Below are 20,869 nucleotides of genomic sequence, written 5' to 3' on the forward strand. Positions count from 1 at the left end.
CCCATCTTCGTTTTCCAAAAGTTTAAATGTGCCAATGCCCCAATTGTTCGCTCCTAGGGTGAGCGTTCTGATTGCAACACCCCAACAATCCTTAACAAATGCATCCATGATGGCATTAAGGCAACAAATGGATGAGGCCAACCATGATATGGCCAATTTAGTAACACAACAAATGGGTGCAATAACTAATCCTTTAATTCGAGATACTAACAACAGTTACCAAGCATTATCCGCTCAAATGGAGTGAATTGCTGATTTTTTCGGTGCCCCTGCGGCGCGAAGCACACCGGTAACTCGAAACTTAAACGGTGGGTCAATAGAACCCCCTGCAGTTAGTCAAAATGCCCAGGTGCCAGAAAATCAAATGCAACCGCCAAATGCACTGGCACATATGCTAGAAGAACCGGAAAAGGCACCAATATTGGTGAACAGGCACCAAGATGCGGACCAAGTGGTCATGCAAGCCCGTCGAAACAATTATGAGGGCCATAATAATATAGCGAATGTTGTCGAGACTTTGTTGGCCCATAATGGTTTTAATATGGGTTTACATAGGCCAAATTTTGTGTCAGGTTTATCTGAATATGTTTTAGAGACTGACTTACCAAGGAATTGGAAAGTCCCCAAATTTACTAAGTTTGCTGGGCAAACCAATGAGTCAACAGTCGAACATATTGCTCGATATCTGATGGAGGCAGGTGAAATGGCAAACGATGAAAACTTGAAATTAAAATATTTTCCAAGTTCTTTGACGAAAAATGCTTTTACTTGGTTCACTACTTTGCCTCCTCATTCAATTTATAGTTGGAATCAATTAGAACAGGCTTTTCATGAGCAATTTTATATGGGCCAGTCTAAAATTAGTTTGAAGGAACTGGCCAGCGTTCGACGAAGGACGCATGAATCAATAGATGATTATTTGAATAGATTCCGTCTTCTTAAGGCCAGATGTTTTACTTCAGTGCCCGAACATGAATTGGTCGAAATGGCTGCTTGTGGTCTCGATTACTCTGTTCGAAAGAAATTGGATACCCAATATCTTAGAGACATGGCACAATTAGCGGATAGAGTCCGACAAGTCGAAAGGCTTAAAGCTGAAAAAGCCCGGACGAACAAATTCCCTAAAAAGGAAAAAGTCGCCTATGTAGATGCAGGAGACAGCGATCCCGAATTCGATTGAGGATCCGATACTGTCGAAGAAAACGAGATTAATCTGGCAGAACTAAAAGATGGACTGCCTTACATATGCAAATTGTTAAGGCCATCGAATGGGAAAAATCCCGAAGAGCCTAAAAATGACAAATACCCCCTAAAACATATATGTTTGATGTTTCTAAATGTGAAGAGGTCTTTGATCTCTTAGTAGCAGATGGCATAATATTAGTGCCAAAAAACATGAAACTACCTCCTTTAGAACAAAGAAAGAAAAGAGGATTTTGTAAATTCCATGGATTTTTAGGCCATAACTTATCTCGTTGTACTCGTTTCAGGGATTCTGTACAAACAGCTCTCGATGAGGGAAGGTTGAAGTTTGGAGATAAGACCAAACAGCCACTGTAACTTGATGCAGATCCTTTGAAGAAAGCTGATTCAACGTATGCCGATGTGGTCGCCATAAACATGGTAGATATCTCTGAGGAGTTTGGCACTGAATCCCCTTCCTTGGCCCCAGTCTCGAATGAAAATTTAAAAATTGACGAGGAGATGGCTACTAAAGACCATCAGTCTGAAAATGCAATGGTTACTGAAGACCATTTTGCTGAAAAAATGAAAGTGGCATATCCAAAGGCTGAGGAAGATTTAATCGATTTTCTCAACAGATGCAAAATTTCCAATGCACATGCCATGCTCTGTCCAAGATGCAGTGCATTTTTCGACAAAGAAGCTGCAAAATCTGTCGAGGGATTTCGACCCCAAGCCAAGCGCAAAGACGGTTGGGTTGATAACCGTCCAAAATTTGGTTTCGACAAACGAGGGGTTCCTTATAAGATGAAAGCCTTAGAGAAAAATCCAGGCAAAAATAACAGGAAAACTTTTAATCCTTGTTCGAAGGTTCCTACAGATACTTGGTTCTTTTCTGGGGGCAAGAAATTTGGTTACTCCGCCCCACCAACGAAATGGGTGAAAAGAGTGGCCACAACGTCTCATCAGCAGGAGACATCGAATTCCAGCAAGTATGCCTACAACAATAATTACAAGGGAAAAAACCCCATGACCAAAACACAATGGCGAAGGTATCAACGCCAGAAAAAGGCAAGTGCTTCGAAAGACATCACTAATGTTGAGAAAAAGGAAGAAAAACAAGAAACTGTTTTCGAAATGGTCAAAAGACCAGCCACTTAAAGAATATTTCCCCCTTTATCAACTTTGAAAAAAGATCTTCCAAAGGAGGATGAAGAAATGACTTCAAATTTCTCTGAATCTGACCCAAGTCTCGACATAGTGTGTAATGTTGTGTCAATATTGCCGGTTGAATATGATGTGCCCTCTGAGGTTAATGAAGTGGAAAGTGATTTCACTGAAGAAATGGCTATACACAAGCCATTGTGCTATTATGTTATGAACAATGGTTGTGTCGAAGATCAACATGCAGTGTTCGAGAGGCCTGATGTCTCGATGATGCATCACCTTAATCCTTTATTTATCCAAGCCAAGATAAATGGTGTGGGAGTAAATAAAGTTTTGGTAGATGGAGATGCTACAGTGAATTTGATACCCCAATCCTTTTTAGGAAAAATTGGACTTGTTGATTCTGATTTGAAACCACATAACATAGTTCTTACTAATTATGAAGGAACAACTGGCAATTCGCGTGGGGCTATCGAAGTGGATTCGATAGTTGGGAGTGTGAAAAGACCAACTACGTTCATGATAGTCCCGTCTAAGGCTAACTTCAATGTGTTATTAGGCAGGGAATGGATCCATGGTGTGGGGGCAGTGCCATCTACTGTGCATCAAAGGATAGCTATCTAGAGAGAAGATGGTTTGGTAGAAAATGTAGAGGTTAATCAAAGTTATTTTTTGGCTGAAGTCAATACCATCACCAAGAAGAACTTCGATAAACAACTTGCAAACATTTCTCCAGTTGGGACTTTGGGTCCCAAATATGTAGTTTCTGAAGATGAAGTGTGCACTATGAAACTGCATCCAGATGGTTTTTTATGGGAACGAGAGCTTATGGATCATGATTACATAATGGTAAATCCTAGAGAAGCTCCCCTAGAAGAGGAAGATGTACTTAGAACCAGAACTTCAGCATACAGGAAGGTTACTGACGACCTCATCGATAGAGTATGCAATCTCACGAAAAGGGTGAGATATCGAAAAGGGATCCATGATTAAGCCCAATGTTTGGGATAAAATTACGGCCTACGTGGCCGAAACTCAATTCAAAATGGCTAAAAAGGCCGAAATTTCACAAAAAGAGGTGATCGAAACTCTGGTAGGAGATGCTACTGATGACCTTCTTGAAGACCAAAAACTGGATTGCATATATGATGACGAACCTTTGGGCTTCGAAGAAGATCATATGGGTTCTACTGTTAAGATGAAGGCGCAAGATCCTCTCGACGAAGTAGACTTGGGAGATGGCTCCGTCAAAAGACCCACTTATGTGAGCGCAAAGATTCCCAAAGAGTTCAAAGATCGAATAGTTGAACTTCTAAAAGGATACAAAGATTGTTTTGCCTGGGATTACAATGAAATGCCTGGTTTAGATCGAAAAGTGGTAGAGTTGAAATTGCCAATTCGACTAGATAAAAAACCAGTGAAACAGATTCCCAGGAGGTTTGCGCCACAAATCTTTCCAAAGATTAAAGAAGAGATCGAAAGACTCTTGAAATACGGTTTCATCAGACCATCCAGGTATGTAGATTGGCTAGCAAATGTAGTGCCTGTTAAAAAGAAAAATGGGACAATAAGAGTCTGCATTGACTTCAGAGATTTAAATCTCGTTGCTCCCAAAGATGAATATCCCATGCCTGTAGCAGAAATGCTAGTAGATTCAGCAACAGGATTCGAATATCAAAGTATTCTTGATGGTTATTCAGGCTACAATCAAATCTTTATTGCTGAAGAAGATATTTCTAAGACAGCGTTTCAATGCCTGGGGGCATTAGGCTGTTATGAATGGCTAGTGATGCCATTTGGCCTAAAAAATGTTGGTGCTACATACCAAAGAGCAATGAATTCGATGTTTCATGACTTCATAGAAGACTTTATGCAAGTCTACATCGATGACATTGTGGTGAAATCTTCATCAGAAGATAGGCACTTAGATCATTTATGTCGGTCATTCGAAAGAATGCGGCAATATGGATTAAAAATGAATCCATTGAAATGTGCATTTGGTGTTTGTGCAGGTGAGTTTTTAGGTTTTGTTGTCCACAAAAAGAGGATTGAAATCAATCAAAACAAAACCAAAGCAGTAATGGAGACTAAAGTCCCTTCGACCAAGAAAGAGTTGCAGTCTTTGTTGGGAAAGATCAACTTTCTTAGAAGGTTCATATCAAACCTAAGTGGCAGGACACAAACATTTGCGCCACTACTTCGCCTGAAGAAGGAAGATGTGTTCAAATGGGAACCAGAGCACCAGAAGGCTTTCGATGAGATTAAATCTTATTTGATGAATCCTCCTATTTTGTCATCTCTTTTAAAAGATAAAAAGATGAAATTGTATATAGCAACATCTGAAAGTACTATGGGAAATATGTTATCTCAAGAGGATGAAGATAGCGTAGAAAGAGCCATTTATTATCTTAGTAGGGTATTGAATGATGCTGAAACAAGATACCACCCCAGTGAAAAATTATGTCTTTGTTTGTATTTCTCATGTACAAAACTTAAGCATTATATAAAGCCTTTTGATGTTTGTGTTTGGTCTCATTTCGATATAATTAAACATATGTTGTCAAAACCTATTTTGCATAGCAGAGTGGGAAAAAGGGCTTTAGCACTTACGGAATATTCATTGACTTATCAATCTTTGAAGTCCGTTAAAGGCCAAATTGTGGCTAATTTTATTGCTGATCATTCGGTAGAAGAACCAGTGCCTGGGGGCATCGAGAACCAGTGTTGGAAGTTGTATTTCGATGGGTCTAGTAATAAAAATGGCATCGGGATTGGGATGGTGATTGTTTCGCCTAACAACACTATCACTAAATATAAATTTCATATTAATCAATTTTGTTCCAATAATGAGGCTGAATATGAGGCCTTAATTACCGGTTTAGTGATCTTACTCGAACTGGGGGCAAAAAACATCGAAATTAAAGGAGATTCAGAATTAGTGTTGAGACAATTGACCAAGGAATACAAATGCGTCAAGGAAGGTTTAATTCTCTACTTCTCCATAGCAAATGCGTTGCTCAAACGTTTTGTCCATGTTAAAATAAAACACATTCCCCGAATGGAAAACCAAGAAGCAAATGACCTTGCTCAAGAAGCTTCTAGGTATAAAGTTTCAAAAGATCAAGAACAGGAACCCATCGAGATCAGGAATAAGTGCAGTTCGACAGAATCTCTCCCTGGAGAATTGTCAACACCAAAATTTGGGGGCATGGAAGCATCTCATAGACAAGTACAAGGTACGAACTTGGTCGAAATTTTGGTTGTTAACAATTTATCTGATGATGATTGGCGAAAGCCCATTGTTAATTATCTGGAAAATCCCGATGGTACAACTTGTCGAAAAATAAAATATAAAGCTTTGAGTTACATGATTGTGGGGAACGATTTGTTCAAAAAGACTCCAGAAGGAGTTTTACTTAAATGTCTTGGAGAAACTGAGGCATATCTTTCCGTTTCCAATGCTCACAGTGGAGCATGTGGTACGCATCAAGCGGGCCATAAGATGAAGTGGCTATTATTTCGACAAGGACTATATTAACCAACCATGCTAAAAGATTGCATAGAATTTGCCAAAGGTTGCCAAGGGTGCCAAGAGCACGCTGGAATCCAACGTGTGCCAGCAAGTGAACTACACTCGATAGTCAAACCTTGGCCATTCAGAGGTTGGGCTTTGGATGTGATTGGGGAAGTAAAACCTAAATCATCGAAAGGCCACAAATATATTTTAGTAGGGATAGATTACTTTACTAAGTGGATAGAGGCAATCCCACTAAAGGAAGTTACACAGGATGAAGTGATGAGTTTCATTCAAAAATACATCATATACAGGTTTGGCATTCCTGAAACTATCACTACAGATCAAGGATCTATGTTTACTGGTCGAAAGATGGTAAAGTTTGCTGAAAGTACAGGCTTCAAGTTATTAACTTCTACACCATATTATGCTCAAGCCAATGGTCAAGTTGAAGCAGCAAATAAAAATATTATTTCGATAGTTAAAAGGAAAGCCAAGCGTAAACTCCAAAATTGGCATGAATTTCTTGGTGAAGCTTTGTGGGCATGTCGAACTTCTCCCAAAGAATCGACAAATACTACACCCTATAGGCTTACATTTGGCCACGACGTTGTCTTGCCAGTCGAAATTTTGCTTCAATCAACTAGAGTCCAAATACAATTTAAGATTCCAACGAATCATTATTGGAGCATGATTCTGGATGAATTAGTGGATCTAGACGAAGAAAGATTGATGGCACTAGAAATTCTTACAAAGCAAAAAGAAAGGATAGCGAAAGCTTATAATAAGAAAGTCAAGTCAAAACTTTTTGCTCAACGAGACTTGGTACGAAAAGTTATTCTGCCAATCGACAAGAAAAGTCGAGTGTTGGGGAAATGGTCTCCTAGTTGGGAAGGTCCATGGGAAATTGGAAAAGTATTTTCGAATAATGCGTATGAAATTAAAGAATTAAATGATGATCAAAGAGTTATGCGCATAAACGGAAAATATTTGAAAAAATATAAACCGATGTTGCAAGAAATTAAAATTGCACAAGAATAGTTTAAAATAGAAAATGAAAGATGGCATTAAAAGATAGTGCCAACTAACGGGCAGTTTACATCATAAGTCCCAAAATGGATAAACTAACCATAAAAAAAGTGCAAACAAAACAAACTAGATAAGATTAAAGTTTAAACAACGACAGACTAGTGAATCTACCACTGGTGATTCATGCCAAAGACTTCGATAAACCATCAAACTTCGATATCAAGGCGGCAATCAATGCAGAAGTTGTGAAAGCTGTAATCTTCATCGGCAGCAGGTAGAAAGCCACGATAGTGTCCTGCTCTCCCGTCTCCTAGGCAGTTAAGCCAGTTGTTGCAAAATTGTCGACGCAATAGGCCTGCAGGCATGGCTCTCCTGTACCAAGTACAGCGGAATCTGAAAGGAGTACTGCCCCCAAGAATGTCCAGTCGATAGCGCTCCATTTGCCTGGTCATCAAATGCTCCCTGAAATCCTCAAGGAGTCCCTCATAGTCCAAAGGAGGTGGACCAAGAGCCCTTAAGAGGAGTTGGAAATATTCAGCACTCTTAAAAGGAGCAGCGTTCTTTAGTAAACGGTCTATGGTACCAAGATTTAGTGTTTCATGCAACATTTGTTGAGAACATCGAATGAGGCAGAACATAGGATTGCCATGGTTCCTTAAACGCAACATGAAATCAAGTTTCTCATGGGAAGGCTCCAAGTCAGTAAGAAGACGAATGCAGTCGTTTCTAAAAGATTTGGTGTCAATGGGATCCCTACAAAGAACTGCATGCCATTTGTTGGTTCTTTGGAAATAAAAGAGGTCGTACATACTGTTTTTAGCAACCCTCGCAGCTATGTTGATGAGGAGATCATCACCCAGAAAATCCATTTTTTTGAAAGAAAAAAAAACTTGAAAGAAAGTTTGAAAAAGTTTGCAAAGAAATGGAAATGGGAAGAAGATGATAGAACTTTCAAGAGAAGTTTGATATTTATAATGAAGGTAGAAGTTGAGGGGGTTATTTCTTATGGTTTTTTAAGCCTTTACAGATGCATACACGTGGCTTTGATAACTGCAGATTTGCCTTGGAAAAAGAGGGAAGTTGTAAAGTTTATTTATTTACTATTACTTATTTTCCTCTAAAATCATAATTGACAAGAAAGTTTTTACGGTTTCCTAGACAAGTTTAACTTGTTTGGTTAAACAAAAGGAACTTTTTAGCTTCTCATCATTATTTTTCTTGAAACTTGTTCCTGGACAGTATTTTGGTAATATTTTAAAGACAATAAATTTGGCAAGTGATTTTTTTTTGTTAAGAAATAAAATTGTTAATGCCATTTAAATGGTAGGGATACCGTCATGAAATACAAAATAAAGAACAAAATGTTTCAAAAGGAAAATTATTACAAGAATATTTGTACTAAATGACAAAGTCAGACAAAAGTTTGTCGAGTTGGCTCTTGAATTCTGAAAGCTTTCCATCGAGAGCACTGCAATTTTCAGTGAGGGTTTGTATTTGCTGTCGAGATTGTTGTGATTCCCTGGCCTTTTGAAGGACAACATGAGCCTCTTGTTTCATAAGTTTTTCTTTGTCTAAGAGGTTGGTCTTTTGGGTTTCCAATGCTTGGATTTCTGCCTTGTATTTTGCAATGGCAGCATCGATCTCTCCCACCTTTTGTTGAATAACTTGAGTTTCTTGTCGAAAGGCTTCAAATTTGACATTGAATACGGAAATATCTGCCAAAAGCTTATCGCAGCGTTGCGTTTGCTCCTCGAGTTGGGTTTGATCAGATTTCTTTTCTTGAAAACTTTGATTAATGTTATCAAGAAGAGGCCCTAACTCTTGAGAGAGGTTCTGGAATTTAGAGCCAGAAGGAAGCTCGCACAGTTTGGGAAGCAATCCTTTTACTTCATCAATAATGCTCTCATCTTGTTCGATAGCTTCCAATAAATTGACTTTCAAGACTTCGTCTCGAAATTCTGCTAAGAGATTTTCTTTTGATGTCTCTGACGGAACATCAGTGGAAACATTCAAAGATTTACCGCTACTCTTCGAGAAAAGTGCGTCATTCTTCATCAAGAAAGCAAAGGCGTCTAGAGGGTTCTCTTGTTCAAGATGATCAAGTTCTTCTTGGCTTATGGTGGCATCCGCCAAATCTAAATTGGCCAGAGACGTAACTTTCTTCGATGAAGGCTCGATGTGATCAGAGGCGTTCTTCTCAAGAACTGGCCTTTCTTCCTCAATCAACTTGTCAAGAGCTAAACCCTCGTCATGTTTTTTTGATAGTTGGTTGGGAGAAGTGACAACGACATCCGGAGAGCTAGTCTCAACGCCCTCCTCTTCCTCAACAATTGGAGTTGGAATTTCTTTATCAGTTGAGAAAAGTTGACCCTATTGAGATGTATCAACAATGCCATGTTCGATACCCTGAAAGAAGAAATGAATGTAATAAGGGGTTGTTAAAATAATAGAATATGTTAAATATGGCATTAAATCGATAGATTACCTTCGATACGTTGTCGCCTACACAAGATTGAGCGCTGTTAGGATTTGAATTCTTGTGACTTTGTTTTCTCCTTTTTAGGCTCGATTTGACTAGAGACCCCTCGGTATGTGTAATCTCAACAGTAATCTCTTGAACTTTATGCTTCCTTTTCCTTCGGCTATCTTTGGTTTTTGGCATTTCTGAAGTCGTAGTGACTTCGATGGCCCCAGAAGTAGAGTCAGGCTGAAAAGATATTAGCAATAAGAGATTATCACATAAAGTAATACTTGAAGATAGATCAAGATGAATAGGACTTACGTGATCTTTAGGACCAAGATCTCCGGTCTCCTTGGGAGATGGTTCAAGGGAGGGTGCAATCTATTTCTTCTCTGATTTCGATGATTTTTTCTTCTTTGATGTTTTCCCTGATTTTGACCTCGATGGCTTCGGGACATCTTCATCATCAATTTCGCCTCCATCTTTGGAATCTAAGGTAATAGCTGCAAGACAGGATACAAGATAAGTGCCAATAGTTTTTTCTTTCTAAATTGCTTGTTCTTTCTTAAAAATTGATTGATAATGTCATACCTATTCCTATCGGAAAAGTGATTCGAATGTGAGGAAGGTCTAAGCCAAGATGACCTCTAAAAGTGTATAGATCACATTTCGATGCAGTCACTTTATCCTCATCTTTCTTTATTAATTGTTGTTTCATTTCCAGTGAAGAAATACAACGTAGCCATTTTGTATATGGTGGCCTAAAGGCCAACGCCAATTTACTAGTTGGCAACGGCGGGAATTTCATTTTAAAATGTAACGCAAAAAGATATTTACTGGGAGTGTAGGGTGGAAATTTCATCGAAGGAAGTTTATCATAAATTTTATCCCTTAAAGTTTGGGTAGCATAATTAACTGTCCATTTTAAATGCAAAGGGTCATAAGTGGTTTGGAAATATTTCAGAAAAGCTTGAATTTCTCGAATATGCGTACCTTTGTTCTTCTTTTTCCTGTTCTGCACAGTGGTAAAAGCAAGAATTAGTTGAGGGAGCATTCGATCAGTATTCACTAGATTGGTCTGGCGCTTATAATAGTCTCGCCACCATCGAAAGAATGCCTCAGTACATGAAGTAGATAAAGCAAATGAAATGGGCTTGAAAACAAGCATTCGTTTCTCAACTTTGCGTAAAGCTGACCTCCAAGGGTGTTTTATCATTGGTTGCTTCACGTCATCTACGCTTTAGAACAAAGAAGTAGGCCTAGGCTGAACTAACCCAAATTGTCTAGCAACATGGTTTGCCTGGTAGCCGTATAATCCATAAGGACCACCAGCGGTGAGCCTGCTAGACAAAAGTGTGGGAGTTAAGTAGGCTTCCCAAATGGCGTTAGTTTCTGCCTCATCCTCGATAAAAGTTGCTGGAAATTCTTTCTTGAACCAAGCTGGTCCTCGAAGTCTGACTGTAAATGGAGCCATAGCAGGAGTGAAAGTATCACACTCTAGAAGGGCATTAAAAGCAATAGAGAATAAATCTTGAGAAGTCCCATTGCCATATTGGAGCATGGCCAGACCTATGCCTTCGATAGGGCTATCTTCATATGCTTTCTTAAGACGAGTAGGAAGTGTAACAGCCAGTTTTGTCCTAAAAGTGGCCAAGAGCCACAATTGAAACAACCATATAGGACCAGGAATAATTAGGCTTCCTTGAGATGAGTATTCTTTAATATTGATCACTGCTTGGTTCAGGTTTTCATACAGAGATCCTAAAATAAGTTTGCTTAGGCAAATGTTTTTGCCTTCATGTAGTTGAATGGCTAAAGTTGTTAATTTCTTAGGGATCTGGATAGACCTTGAACAGAAAATAAACCTGGATAACCAACAAGTTAAAAAGGCAATATGTTCTGTGTCAGAAACTTCGGTAGTCGAAGTGTCATGATGGTCTATGGCAATGTTACCATAAGCAGGCCTGGTAAAATCAAAAGAGAATTCTGACTGATGGCCATCAGGATCAAAGGTTTGGCCAGTAGGTTTAAGGTCAGTTATGCCTACGACGTCAAGCAGAGTAGGCGTAAGCATACCACATTTCAAATGTAAGCTGTTTGTTGAAGGGTTCCAAAAATGTAAGGCAACAATTAACAATTCATTATGGTACTTAGGTCCCTGCCTAGACAGCTGAATAAGGTCAAAGATTCCAATGTCTTTCCAAAATTGACCTTTTTTCCTTTCTAATTTATCTAACCAGCCAATGTAAGGGTCATTTTCACCAATTTTTGGCTCCGTTCTGAACTTAGACTTCAAGAAACTTAAGTCGTATGGACCTTTGGTAAAAATTAAGAGTGGTTGTTCTTCTAGACATGGGAAAACAACACTAAGACCTTTTGGGGTTTCTTTGTCTATTGGAAGCGGCCCTAATAATGCATATGGTGATTTAGGGCAAGAGATAATTACCTGGGATTTCCAGATTTTCTCTTCAGCTTCTTTGATGTCTGGTTCTTCAGTGAACACAGGAGCACCAACGGAAAATTCCTTGGAAAAATTAATAGGTTCATCACGATTAGCAGATTTTGAGGAGGAGCTTTCTGCATTCGTCATGGTTAGAAGTGTTTGTCAAATAGAAAGGCAAATGGAATGGTGTAACTTTTTCTGGAAAAGTTGAAGTTTTGAAAAAGGGTTTTTCTTGGTCCTTTTTTGAAGAAGAAGATTGAACAGTAAAAAGGGAAAAGTTTGGAAAGGTAAAGGTAAAGTTTTTATGTTTTATAGCCTTTTGATCTAGACATGTGTCAACATCTTGTGTTGACAGTTTTCTACAAAGTAGTTCCCAATAACTGGAACGTGGCCCACTAATTAAGGTGGGGACACCAAAATCTTACTTTTTGAATTGTTTCCCTGAACGGATGACGTCATTTAAGTTCAAAATGTCGAACAAACTGAAGTATATTTCATCAAAGTCAGAAACATCTTTCTCTCCCTATCAATAAGATGAGTCGACAATGAAGTTTCTGGGGGGCAATTTGTTAGCCTATAATTTTAAAGGCTATCATTAAATGCAGTCAAAGAGAATTGACCTTATCATCGAAGAAACAAAGAATTGTTCTCAAGTTTTATCGAAGTTGGACTTGCTGGGAGCACGTGCTTCAGTTCGATGGACGAAATTTATCGAGGGACGGTTATTTTGAATAAAGGCAAGCAACAGACATCTCCAAAGAGGCGCGTTCGAAATTCAAATTTAATAGATAAGACTTGTTAGTTTTCTATAGTTATAAGTTTGAATTCGAATTTAGGTAGTTATTTCTATTTGTATAAATAGTAGTTTTTCTGATGAAAAAGGGGTCACAATTCAATCATACAAAACTTACACTCAAATTATCCGTATGGAAGCGAGAAACGAGTTACAAGTTGCAATGTATGAATCTGTGTATCAATTTACATTCAATCAATGCAATTTACATTTGTCTCTTTAAATGTTTTTACATTTTACTTGTTTCTTTTGAGCAATTCAAAGTTATTTCACTTAAACGGATTTCGATTGAATTCAACTGGGTTGAATTCGATTACTTTACTTGTTTCATTTACTTAAAGTTCTTCAAAGAACAATACAAATCTTTATCGGAAGTTATATAAAGAAGCACAAATATGCTCTTAAGATTTACTGGTTGATCTTGCAAGTAACTATTTTTAAACCAGCGATTGTTTACCAAAAATCAGTGTAAACAACACGGTACCTACATGTTGTTTAAACATTCTTTGTGAATAAGATATATAATCGCATCACATTCTATCATACATCGATCCTATGATGATGTTCTATTCTCGACAAGCTATGTCGAGGCTCTATGTTTTTTTCCTTGCTTAATTCATCTCTACCCCATCATGATTCGAGTACAAATTCTCATATGTCGTTCTTGATAATTATGCTAAGATTGCCATGATTTTTGATTCAGGAATCGTTTGATGTTATGTGCATTGCCTCGATGATGTTTTAGGGTTATGAAGTTGTAAAACACTGAAAGGGAAGCTTCGGAATGCACCACTGTCCCTACAAGGAGCCAACAAGCCAAAAAAACTTGCTGGCAAACCAGAAGGTTTTGGTATTAGCGACCCTGGAGTGAGTTTCTTCTGGGCTTGGCTCAAGAATTTCGCTATTTGCGAAATTATTTTGCTAATAGCGAGTTTCTTCGGGTCTGTGGTGCAAAATTTGCAATTTTTGACCCAAAACTCATCCTAATGGTTCCTGCAATGCACCAAAACATCCAGCAACATATAGAAACAATTATAAACATATTCCATGGCAATATTAACAAGTAATCATCATGAATTGGCTTTAGGGTACTAAAAGCACAACTAATAAAATCTGCACAAAATCATAACTTCCACACTAAGTAATCCACACCCAAGGAAGGTTAACTATCTAAGAACTCACCTTGTACCAAAGGAAGTGATACACAAGTATTTCTATGTTCAAACCAAAACCCTAAAGTTGTAGAGATCAAAAGGAGATAGCTTGCTTCAAGTTCCCTTAGTGATTTTCCATCAAGAATAACTTATTCCTCACATTGATGCTAGCCTAAGGAGATAACACAAAGAGAGAATGGATTGGAGGGAGATTGAGGGCTGATTTTTTTCTAGATAGGGAAGAGAGCAGAGTTGAGACAAAACCTATAGAGGGAAATTTGGTAACAAAATGAATATTTTGGGACCTAAATCCCTTAAATACTCCTCACGCTCACCCCTAATCTTAATCGCGCGCATTTTATCATTAACAGGTATTATTTCGCAACATAGATAAACGGGGTATTACACTCTACCCCCCTTAGAAAAATTCCGTCCTCGAAATTTAGAATTTACCTGAAAATAAATGCGGATACTGGTTTAACATCTCTGATTCTAGTTCCCACGTAGCTTCACCATCCGACGAACCTTTCCATACTACCTTTACTATAGGAATCTCTTTGTTTCTGAGAGACTTGACATCACGGTCTACTATCCTGTCTGGTTCCGGCTGAAATGTCAAATCCGATTTCAACTCTATAGAATCTAGTTCGACTGGTTGGAAAGGATCAGGTACGTACTTCTTCAATTGGGATACATGAAACACATCGTATGAACCGTCATAATATTCCTAAAGGCCTGGAAGCCCTCAGTAGAGGCCCTAAGACCCTTAGAAAGGATCCAAAACCTCTAGAAGGGTTCAGGTACCCTCCAAATAACCTTCTAGAAACCGCCCAGTAAACCTTTAAAATACAAAAATACCCCTGTTGCTTGGGAACCAAGTAACCAAAGCCCAAGCCCATAGCAGGCTATTAATACTACTCTTGAGAGCATTCTCAGGGAATCTAATCATCAGTCTAAACCCTAGAATCCTAGTATCCTTATCGTACTTTTTTGCAAGTACAGTTGGCGCCGTTTGTGGGAAAAGGTAAAACAAACCAGGACCACGTTTTTCTAGGATCGCACTTTGCGATTCCACGATCCTTAAACCAACACTCCAAATCGTAAACCTCTTTACGATTCGGAAATCTTATCCATCATACCTAGGTCGCACCTCACGTACGGCCTAGAGAAAAGCCTATTCACCATGGCAACACATGAAGAATTAGAGTCTCTCAGCTAAAGGAGCACAACGACACTCTGCTGGCTTCAATGGAAACCATGCAGCAGAAGCAGCAAGAAGAAAGAGACGAGTCAAACCACGGCGAGATGAACGACCCAGAACCCCAACCTCTGTCCGCCGAGATTTGGGGAGCACCAGTCCCGGAAAACTTCAAGCCCCCCCACCTCTCCGTCTTCGACGGGAAGAGCGATCCTATAGAGCATGTCACGGCCTTCAACACTCGCATGGCCGTAGTCGGAGCCCCAGACTCCCTCAAGTGCAAGTTGTTGGTCGATACCTTCTCTGACGCCGCCTTACGATGGTACATGAATCTCCCACGCTTCTCCATCATCAGCTATCCGGACATGACAAGAAAGCTTATTCAACAGTTCTCTGCAAGTCGCCATCGCAAAGTTCCTGCCACCAGCCTCTTCAACGTTCGACAGGGGCACAACGAATCTCTCCGAGACTACCTGGCGAGGTTCAACGACACAACTATAAAGGTAATTAATCCTAACCAAGAGGTATTTGTAGGCGCCTTCCAGAATGGCCTCAGGGCAGGACAGTTCAACGAGTCACTAGCCCAAAAGCCCACTGATTCCATGGAAGAAATAATCGCTAGGGCAGATTGTTACATCAAAGGTGAAGAAAGAAACGCAGTGAAGAAGGCGAGGGACGCCAAGGAGCGGGCATCCAATAATTCGGAGCGGCGACCTTATCAACCACCTTCAAACATAGACCGAGTCCTTTACCAAAGAACAGAAAGGCGAAACTACGCGCCTTATTCCTACAGATCACGCCTGGAAAACTTCACTCCCCTGAACACAAGACCAGAACGCATCATGAATGAAATCTACAAGACTAAGTTGATCCCAGACCCGCCTCCACCGCGATTCAACACCATGGGAGCCGACAAGGACAAATGGTGCAAATACCACAGGGTAAAGGGTCATGACACTGACTCATGCATACATCTATGTCGGGAAATCAAAAAGTTAATACAGAGTCGTAAGCTAAGGGGATACACCCAAGACCGGCGGGATGAAAACAGACACAAGACGGAGGACAAAAAGAAGGGGGCGCCGGAAGAAAAGAGGCACACACTAAACACGATTTTTGGCGGGTTCTTCGGAGGAGGAGAGTCGAGCTCATCTCGCAAAAAGTATGTAAGGCAGGTAATGATATGCCAAGAATATGAAAAGCAGGTCCCGGAGCATGAGCTTGATGTATCCTTTACTGCTAAAGACTACAAAGACATCGTACCACACGACGATGATCCCATGGTTGTCACGTTACAAATCTTCAAGTGGGATGTGAAGAGAGTGTTAATAGACCTGGCAAGTTCTGCTGATATCCTTTACTACGACACATTTGATCGAATGGGATTAGACCCAGAACAACTGCAACCTTTCAAAGGAACGCTGGCGGGATTCACGGGCGAGCATGTCCACGTCAGGGGTTACATCACTCTCAAGACAACATTTGGCCACAGATCTCATGCAAAAACTATTCGCGTACGGTATCTCGTAGTAAACTCACCAAGTTCCTACAACATCATTATAGGGCACCCTACTTTCAACCTTTTGCGCGGCTTCCTATCCACAAAATTTTTGGTCATGAAATACCCGTTGGATAACGGAAAGGTCGGTACCATCAGAGGCGATCAAAAACTTGCTAGAGAATGCTACCACAACAGCTTGCGCCTGCAGAAGACTAAGAAGAAATCTACCAACGAGCTTACACACGAAGTCAACATGATAGATCTCGACCCTAGAGAGGATTTCCAACATGAACGAATAGAGCCCATGGAGGATTCAAAAGAAGTTCCCATCGGTCCTGAAGCCCATCAAACAACGAAGATTGGCACGTCTTTGAGCTAGGAGGAAGAAACTGCCCTGGTTAATTTACTTCGAAGGAATCTAGATCTCTTTGCCTGGCACCCATCCGAAATGCCAAGGATGGATCCAGATATTGCTTGCCACCACTTATCCATCAAGCCTAGGGTAAAACCAGTCGTGCAGCGAAAACGAAAGATGGGCGAGGAAAGAAGAAGAGCTGTAGATGAAGAGGTAAAGAAGTTAGTGGACACCCGCTTCATTAGTGAAATCAAATACCCCACATGGTTAGCCAATACTGTTCTCGTCAAGAAGGCAAACGGGAAATGGAGATTGTGCGTGGATTATACAAACTTGAACATGGCATGCCCAAAGGATCCTTATCCACTCCCGAATATCAATCATCTAATCGGCAACGCCTCAGGATACAAGACTCTGAGTTTCATGGATGCTTACTCCGGTTACAATCAAATAAGAATGGACCCCTGGATGCCCTCAAAACTGCATTTATGACCAATACAAATAACTACCACTACGAAGTCATGTCGTTTGGCCTCAAGAACGCCGGTGCCAGTTTTCAAAGGTCTATGGACATGGCTTTCTCCCATCAAATAGGACGGAATCTAGAAGTATACATTGACGACCTGGTAGCAAAAACAAAGGAAGGACATAGCCATACTGACGACTTGGAAGAAATTTTGGGTCAAGTAAGAAAGTATAATTCGTTTGAACACAACTAAGTGTTCCTTCGGAGTACAGGCGGGAAAGTTTTTAGGATTCCTCTTAACAAGACGGGGTATAGAAGCAAATCCTGACAAATGTCAGGCGGTCATTGACATGAGAAGTCCTTCTAGCATCAAAGAGGTCCTGCAACTAACAGGGCGACTAGTCGCACTATCCCGTTTCCTATCTTGCGCCGGCGACAAAGCTTTCTCCTTTTTCGTGTCCATCAAGAAGAAGGATAAATTTGAATGGACGCCAGAATGTGAAGACGCCTTCCTACAAATAAAAAAGTTCTTGTCTATCCCGCCTATCCTTCAACAACCGAGCCCGCACGCCATCCTTTTCTTGTACTTAGCGATTTCAGAAAATTCCATGAGCACAGTTCTGGTAGAAGACTCAGAAGCGGGTGAAAAGCCAATTTATTTTGTCAGTAGAGTTTTCAAAGGCAGGGAATTACGGTACCAAAAGATAGAGCGCCTAGCCGTGGCAGTGGTAACAACAACAAGAAAGCTTCCCCCATACTTTCAAAGCCATAAGATTGTCGTGAAGTCAGATTATCCTATCAAGCAGGTCCTTGGAAAACCAGATCTAGCAGGAAGAATGGTCATCTGGTCTATAGAACTGTCGGAGTACGACGTTCAGTTTGTACCGAGAGGAAGTATCAAGTCCCAAGTCTTGGCGGATTTCGTTGTGGAGCTCACCTCGCCAGCACAGGAACACCCCCCTTTCATGTGGCTTTTATCCGTTGATGGCTCCTCCAATTTAAAAGGTAGCGGAGCTGGCATCATCTTGGAGGGACCAGATGATATCCTCATAGAAAAATCCCTCAGATTCGAGTTCAAGGCGAGCAACAATCAGGCTGAGTACGAAGCACTAATTGCTGGCATGACTTTAGCACAAGAAATGGGAGCGGAAAACTTGAGAGAAAAGAGTGATTCTCAACTAGCGACAAGTCAGATTACAGGCGAATACCAGACTAAAGACTCCCAACTCGTCAAATATCTGGCGAAGGTACAAGACCTCGCCAAGAGATTTGTTTTCTTCGAAGCAGTCTACGTGCCACGAGAACAAAACTCCAGGGCCGACTTACTAGCCAAACTCGCCAGCACCAAACGACCAGGCAACAACAGAACCGTCATCCAAGAAGTAGTCGCGACGCCCAACACCAATACTGAAACTGTGCATCACGTCGCCGAAGGAAAGGAAGGGTGGGTGGAACCACTACTAAGATACTTAACTGGATCATTCACGCCCAATAGTAGCGAAGAAGAACAGATAGTGAGGAAGAGAGCTTTAAAATTCATCATCATATCAGGAAAGCTTTACAAGCGAGGACGGACAAATCCATTGTTACGCTGTTTAGGTGAAGACGAGACCCAGTTGGTGCTGCTTGAGGTACATGAAGGGGTGTGCGGCAACGACATTGGAGGGCGGGAGTTGGCTGCGAAACTCCTCCGCGCAGGCTACTACTGGCCCACCATGCTCCAAGATAGTTCAAACTTCGTTAGAAGATGCGATAAATGCCAAAGATTCTCCGACAAGAAGCAAACCCCAGCTCAGGAATTAACTTTTGTTTACTCTCTATGGCCCTTCCATAAATGGGCGGTTGACATTGTCGGACCTTTTCCCCTCGCCCCAGGACAACTGAAGTTTCTCATTGTGGGCGTGGACTACTTTACTAAATGGATCGAAGCAGAAGCAGTCGCTAAAATAACAGTCGAGAGGGTCAAGAAGTTCTACTAGAAGAAGATCATATGTCGTTTTGGGCTCCCCAAATGCATAGTATCAGACAATGGAACTCAGTTTGCAAGCTCGATTGTGGTAGATTTCTGCAAACATCTTGGAATCCAAACAAAGTTCGCATCAGTGATTCATCCGCAAGCTAACGGGCAGGCTGAGTCGGCCAACAAAGTCATTGTCAACGGGATCAAGAGAAAGCTAGAAGCGGCTAAAAGCCTATGGGCGGAACAACTCTATGAGGTAAGTATAGTTGTCATTCTGATCTTATCAAGTTAAAGTCATTTATCTCGAAACACATTACAAAAAGACTACATCTTTATATTTAAATAAATGTCGTCATGGTCAACATAAGTACAGGTACTATGGTCATATCACACTACTCCACTTTCCACAACCAAGGAAACGCCCTTCATAATGGTTTACGGCGCGGACTCCATGCTCCCTGTGGAAATAGATACCCCCACTTGACGGCGAGACACGTTCTCAGAAGAAGGTATCATATCATTATTAGTTTATCTAACAATTTTGCATGCAGGAAAACAAATTTTACTTCTTTCACATTCACGACACATGAATTCACGAATTATTTCTCTGAAAAGCAAACAAAGTAGGTCTGGCAGTCAGCATGGATGTCATCGACGAGGTCAGGGAACAAGCCCACATCCGAGAGTTCGCCTCCAAACAAAGAGCAGCTCGCCGCTACAACTCTAAGGTGGCACCCAGAGAAATGAAGGAGGGCGACCTGGTCCTAAAACAAGTCGTCGCCCCCACCAGGATAGGTAAACTATTTCCTAATTGGGAGTGGCCCTACAGAGTACGGGAGAAGTGTTCGCATGGAGCCTACAAGTTGGAAGAGTTAAGTGGAGAAGCTATTCCCCGCACCTGGAATATAGCTAATCTACGCCATTACTATAGTTGATTTCTCATTTGTAATTTCTTTTTCGCAAGTTAATTATTTCTGAATAAGGATGGCATAGAGCCACCACTATGACTATTATTATCTCGTTGAATTATTAAGTAACACAGGGCGAGGGTAGCACTCTTTTCCGCTGCAAGGGCAGGGGTTTTAAACGAGGCACCCTCTCCTTTTCAAATATGACTACCTCTGAAACACTTGTTATGTTACTTGTTATTGTCATTTTGAACAGACAGAAGTCAATAGAAAGACGACGCCACAACAGAGAACAAAAGACATTATGCGACCACCCTTAAAGGGTTCGACTAAATAAGTCGCCAGCAACAATATGCGACCACCCTTAAAGTGTTCGACTAAATAAGTCGCCAGCAATAATATGCGACCACCCTTAAAGGGTTCAACTAAATAAGTCGCCAGCAATGATATGCGACCACCCTAAAAGGGTTCAACTAAATAAGTCGCCAGCAACAATATGCGACCACCCTTAAAGGGTTCGACTAAATAAGTCGCCAGCAACAATATGCGACCACCCTCCAGCAACGATATGCGACCACCCTAAAAGGGTTCGACTAAATAAGTCGCCGAAGAAACAAACATTATGCGATCACCCTAAACGGGTTCAACTAAGTAAGTCGCCAAACAATTAAACAATATATGATCGCCATTATAAGAAGTTTTGAGTACGCCACGAATAAGAGTTTAAACAATCAAATT

At 40.6% G+C, this 20,869-nt stretch overlaps 2 protein-coding genes and 1 pseudogene across 2 annotated transcripts; all 3 read left to right on the plus strand.

Annotated features, from left to right (window-relative positions):
• The first annotated feature begins 364 nt into the window (after positions 1-364).
• On the plus strand, positions 365-2,343 carry LOC146915923 (uncharacterized; annotated as a pseudogene).
• A 12,648-nt stretch (positions 2,344-14,991) lies between these two features.
• On the plus strand, positions 14,992-16,821 carry LOC146915924 (uncharacterized). Its single transcript, XM_085721492.1, has one exon. The coding sequence runs from the start codon at positions 14,992-14,994 to the stop codon at positions 16,819-16,821; it is 1,830 nt and encodes a 609-aa protein (XP_085577618.1).
• Positions 16,822-17,318: 497 nt separating this feature from the next.
• LOC146915925 (uncharacterized) lies at positions 17,319-19,242 on the plus strand. The gene is made up of 2 exons (XM_085721493.1): positions 17,319-17,483; positions 17,536-19,242. Exons 1-2 carry the CDS (start codon positions 17,319-17,321, stop codon positions 19,240-19,242), a joined length of 1,872 nt encoding a protein of 623 aa, XP_085577619.1.
• The last annotated feature ends 1,627 nt before the right edge of the window (positions 19,243-20,869 follow it).

The sequence above is a fragment of the Medicago sativa genome, chromosome 6 (assembly GCF_051527215.1).
Source record: "Medicago sativa cultivar Bolivia chromosome 6, Bolivia_mono, whole genome shotgun sequence".
Taxonomy (NCBI): Eukaryota; Viridiplantae; Streptophyta; class Magnoliopsida; order Fabales; family Fabaceae; genus Medicago; species Medicago sativa.

What these genes read in the sequence shown, in the direction of transcription:
- LOC146915924 (XM_085721492.1), top strand. Translation starts at nt 14,992, where the DNA reads ATGGAAACCATGCAGCAGAAGCAGCAAGAAGAAAGAGACGAGTCAAAC.
- LOC146915925 (XM_085721493.1), top strand. Translation starts at nt 17,319, where the DNA reads ATGTCGTTTGGCCTCAAGAACGCCGGTGCCAGTTTTCAAAGGTCTATG. An exon ending in TGGAAGAAATTTTGGGTCAA is followed by an intron (nt 17,484 to 17,535) that starts GTAAGAAAGTAT and finishes TTCGGAGTACAG; the next exon opens with GCGGGAAAGTTTTTAGGATT.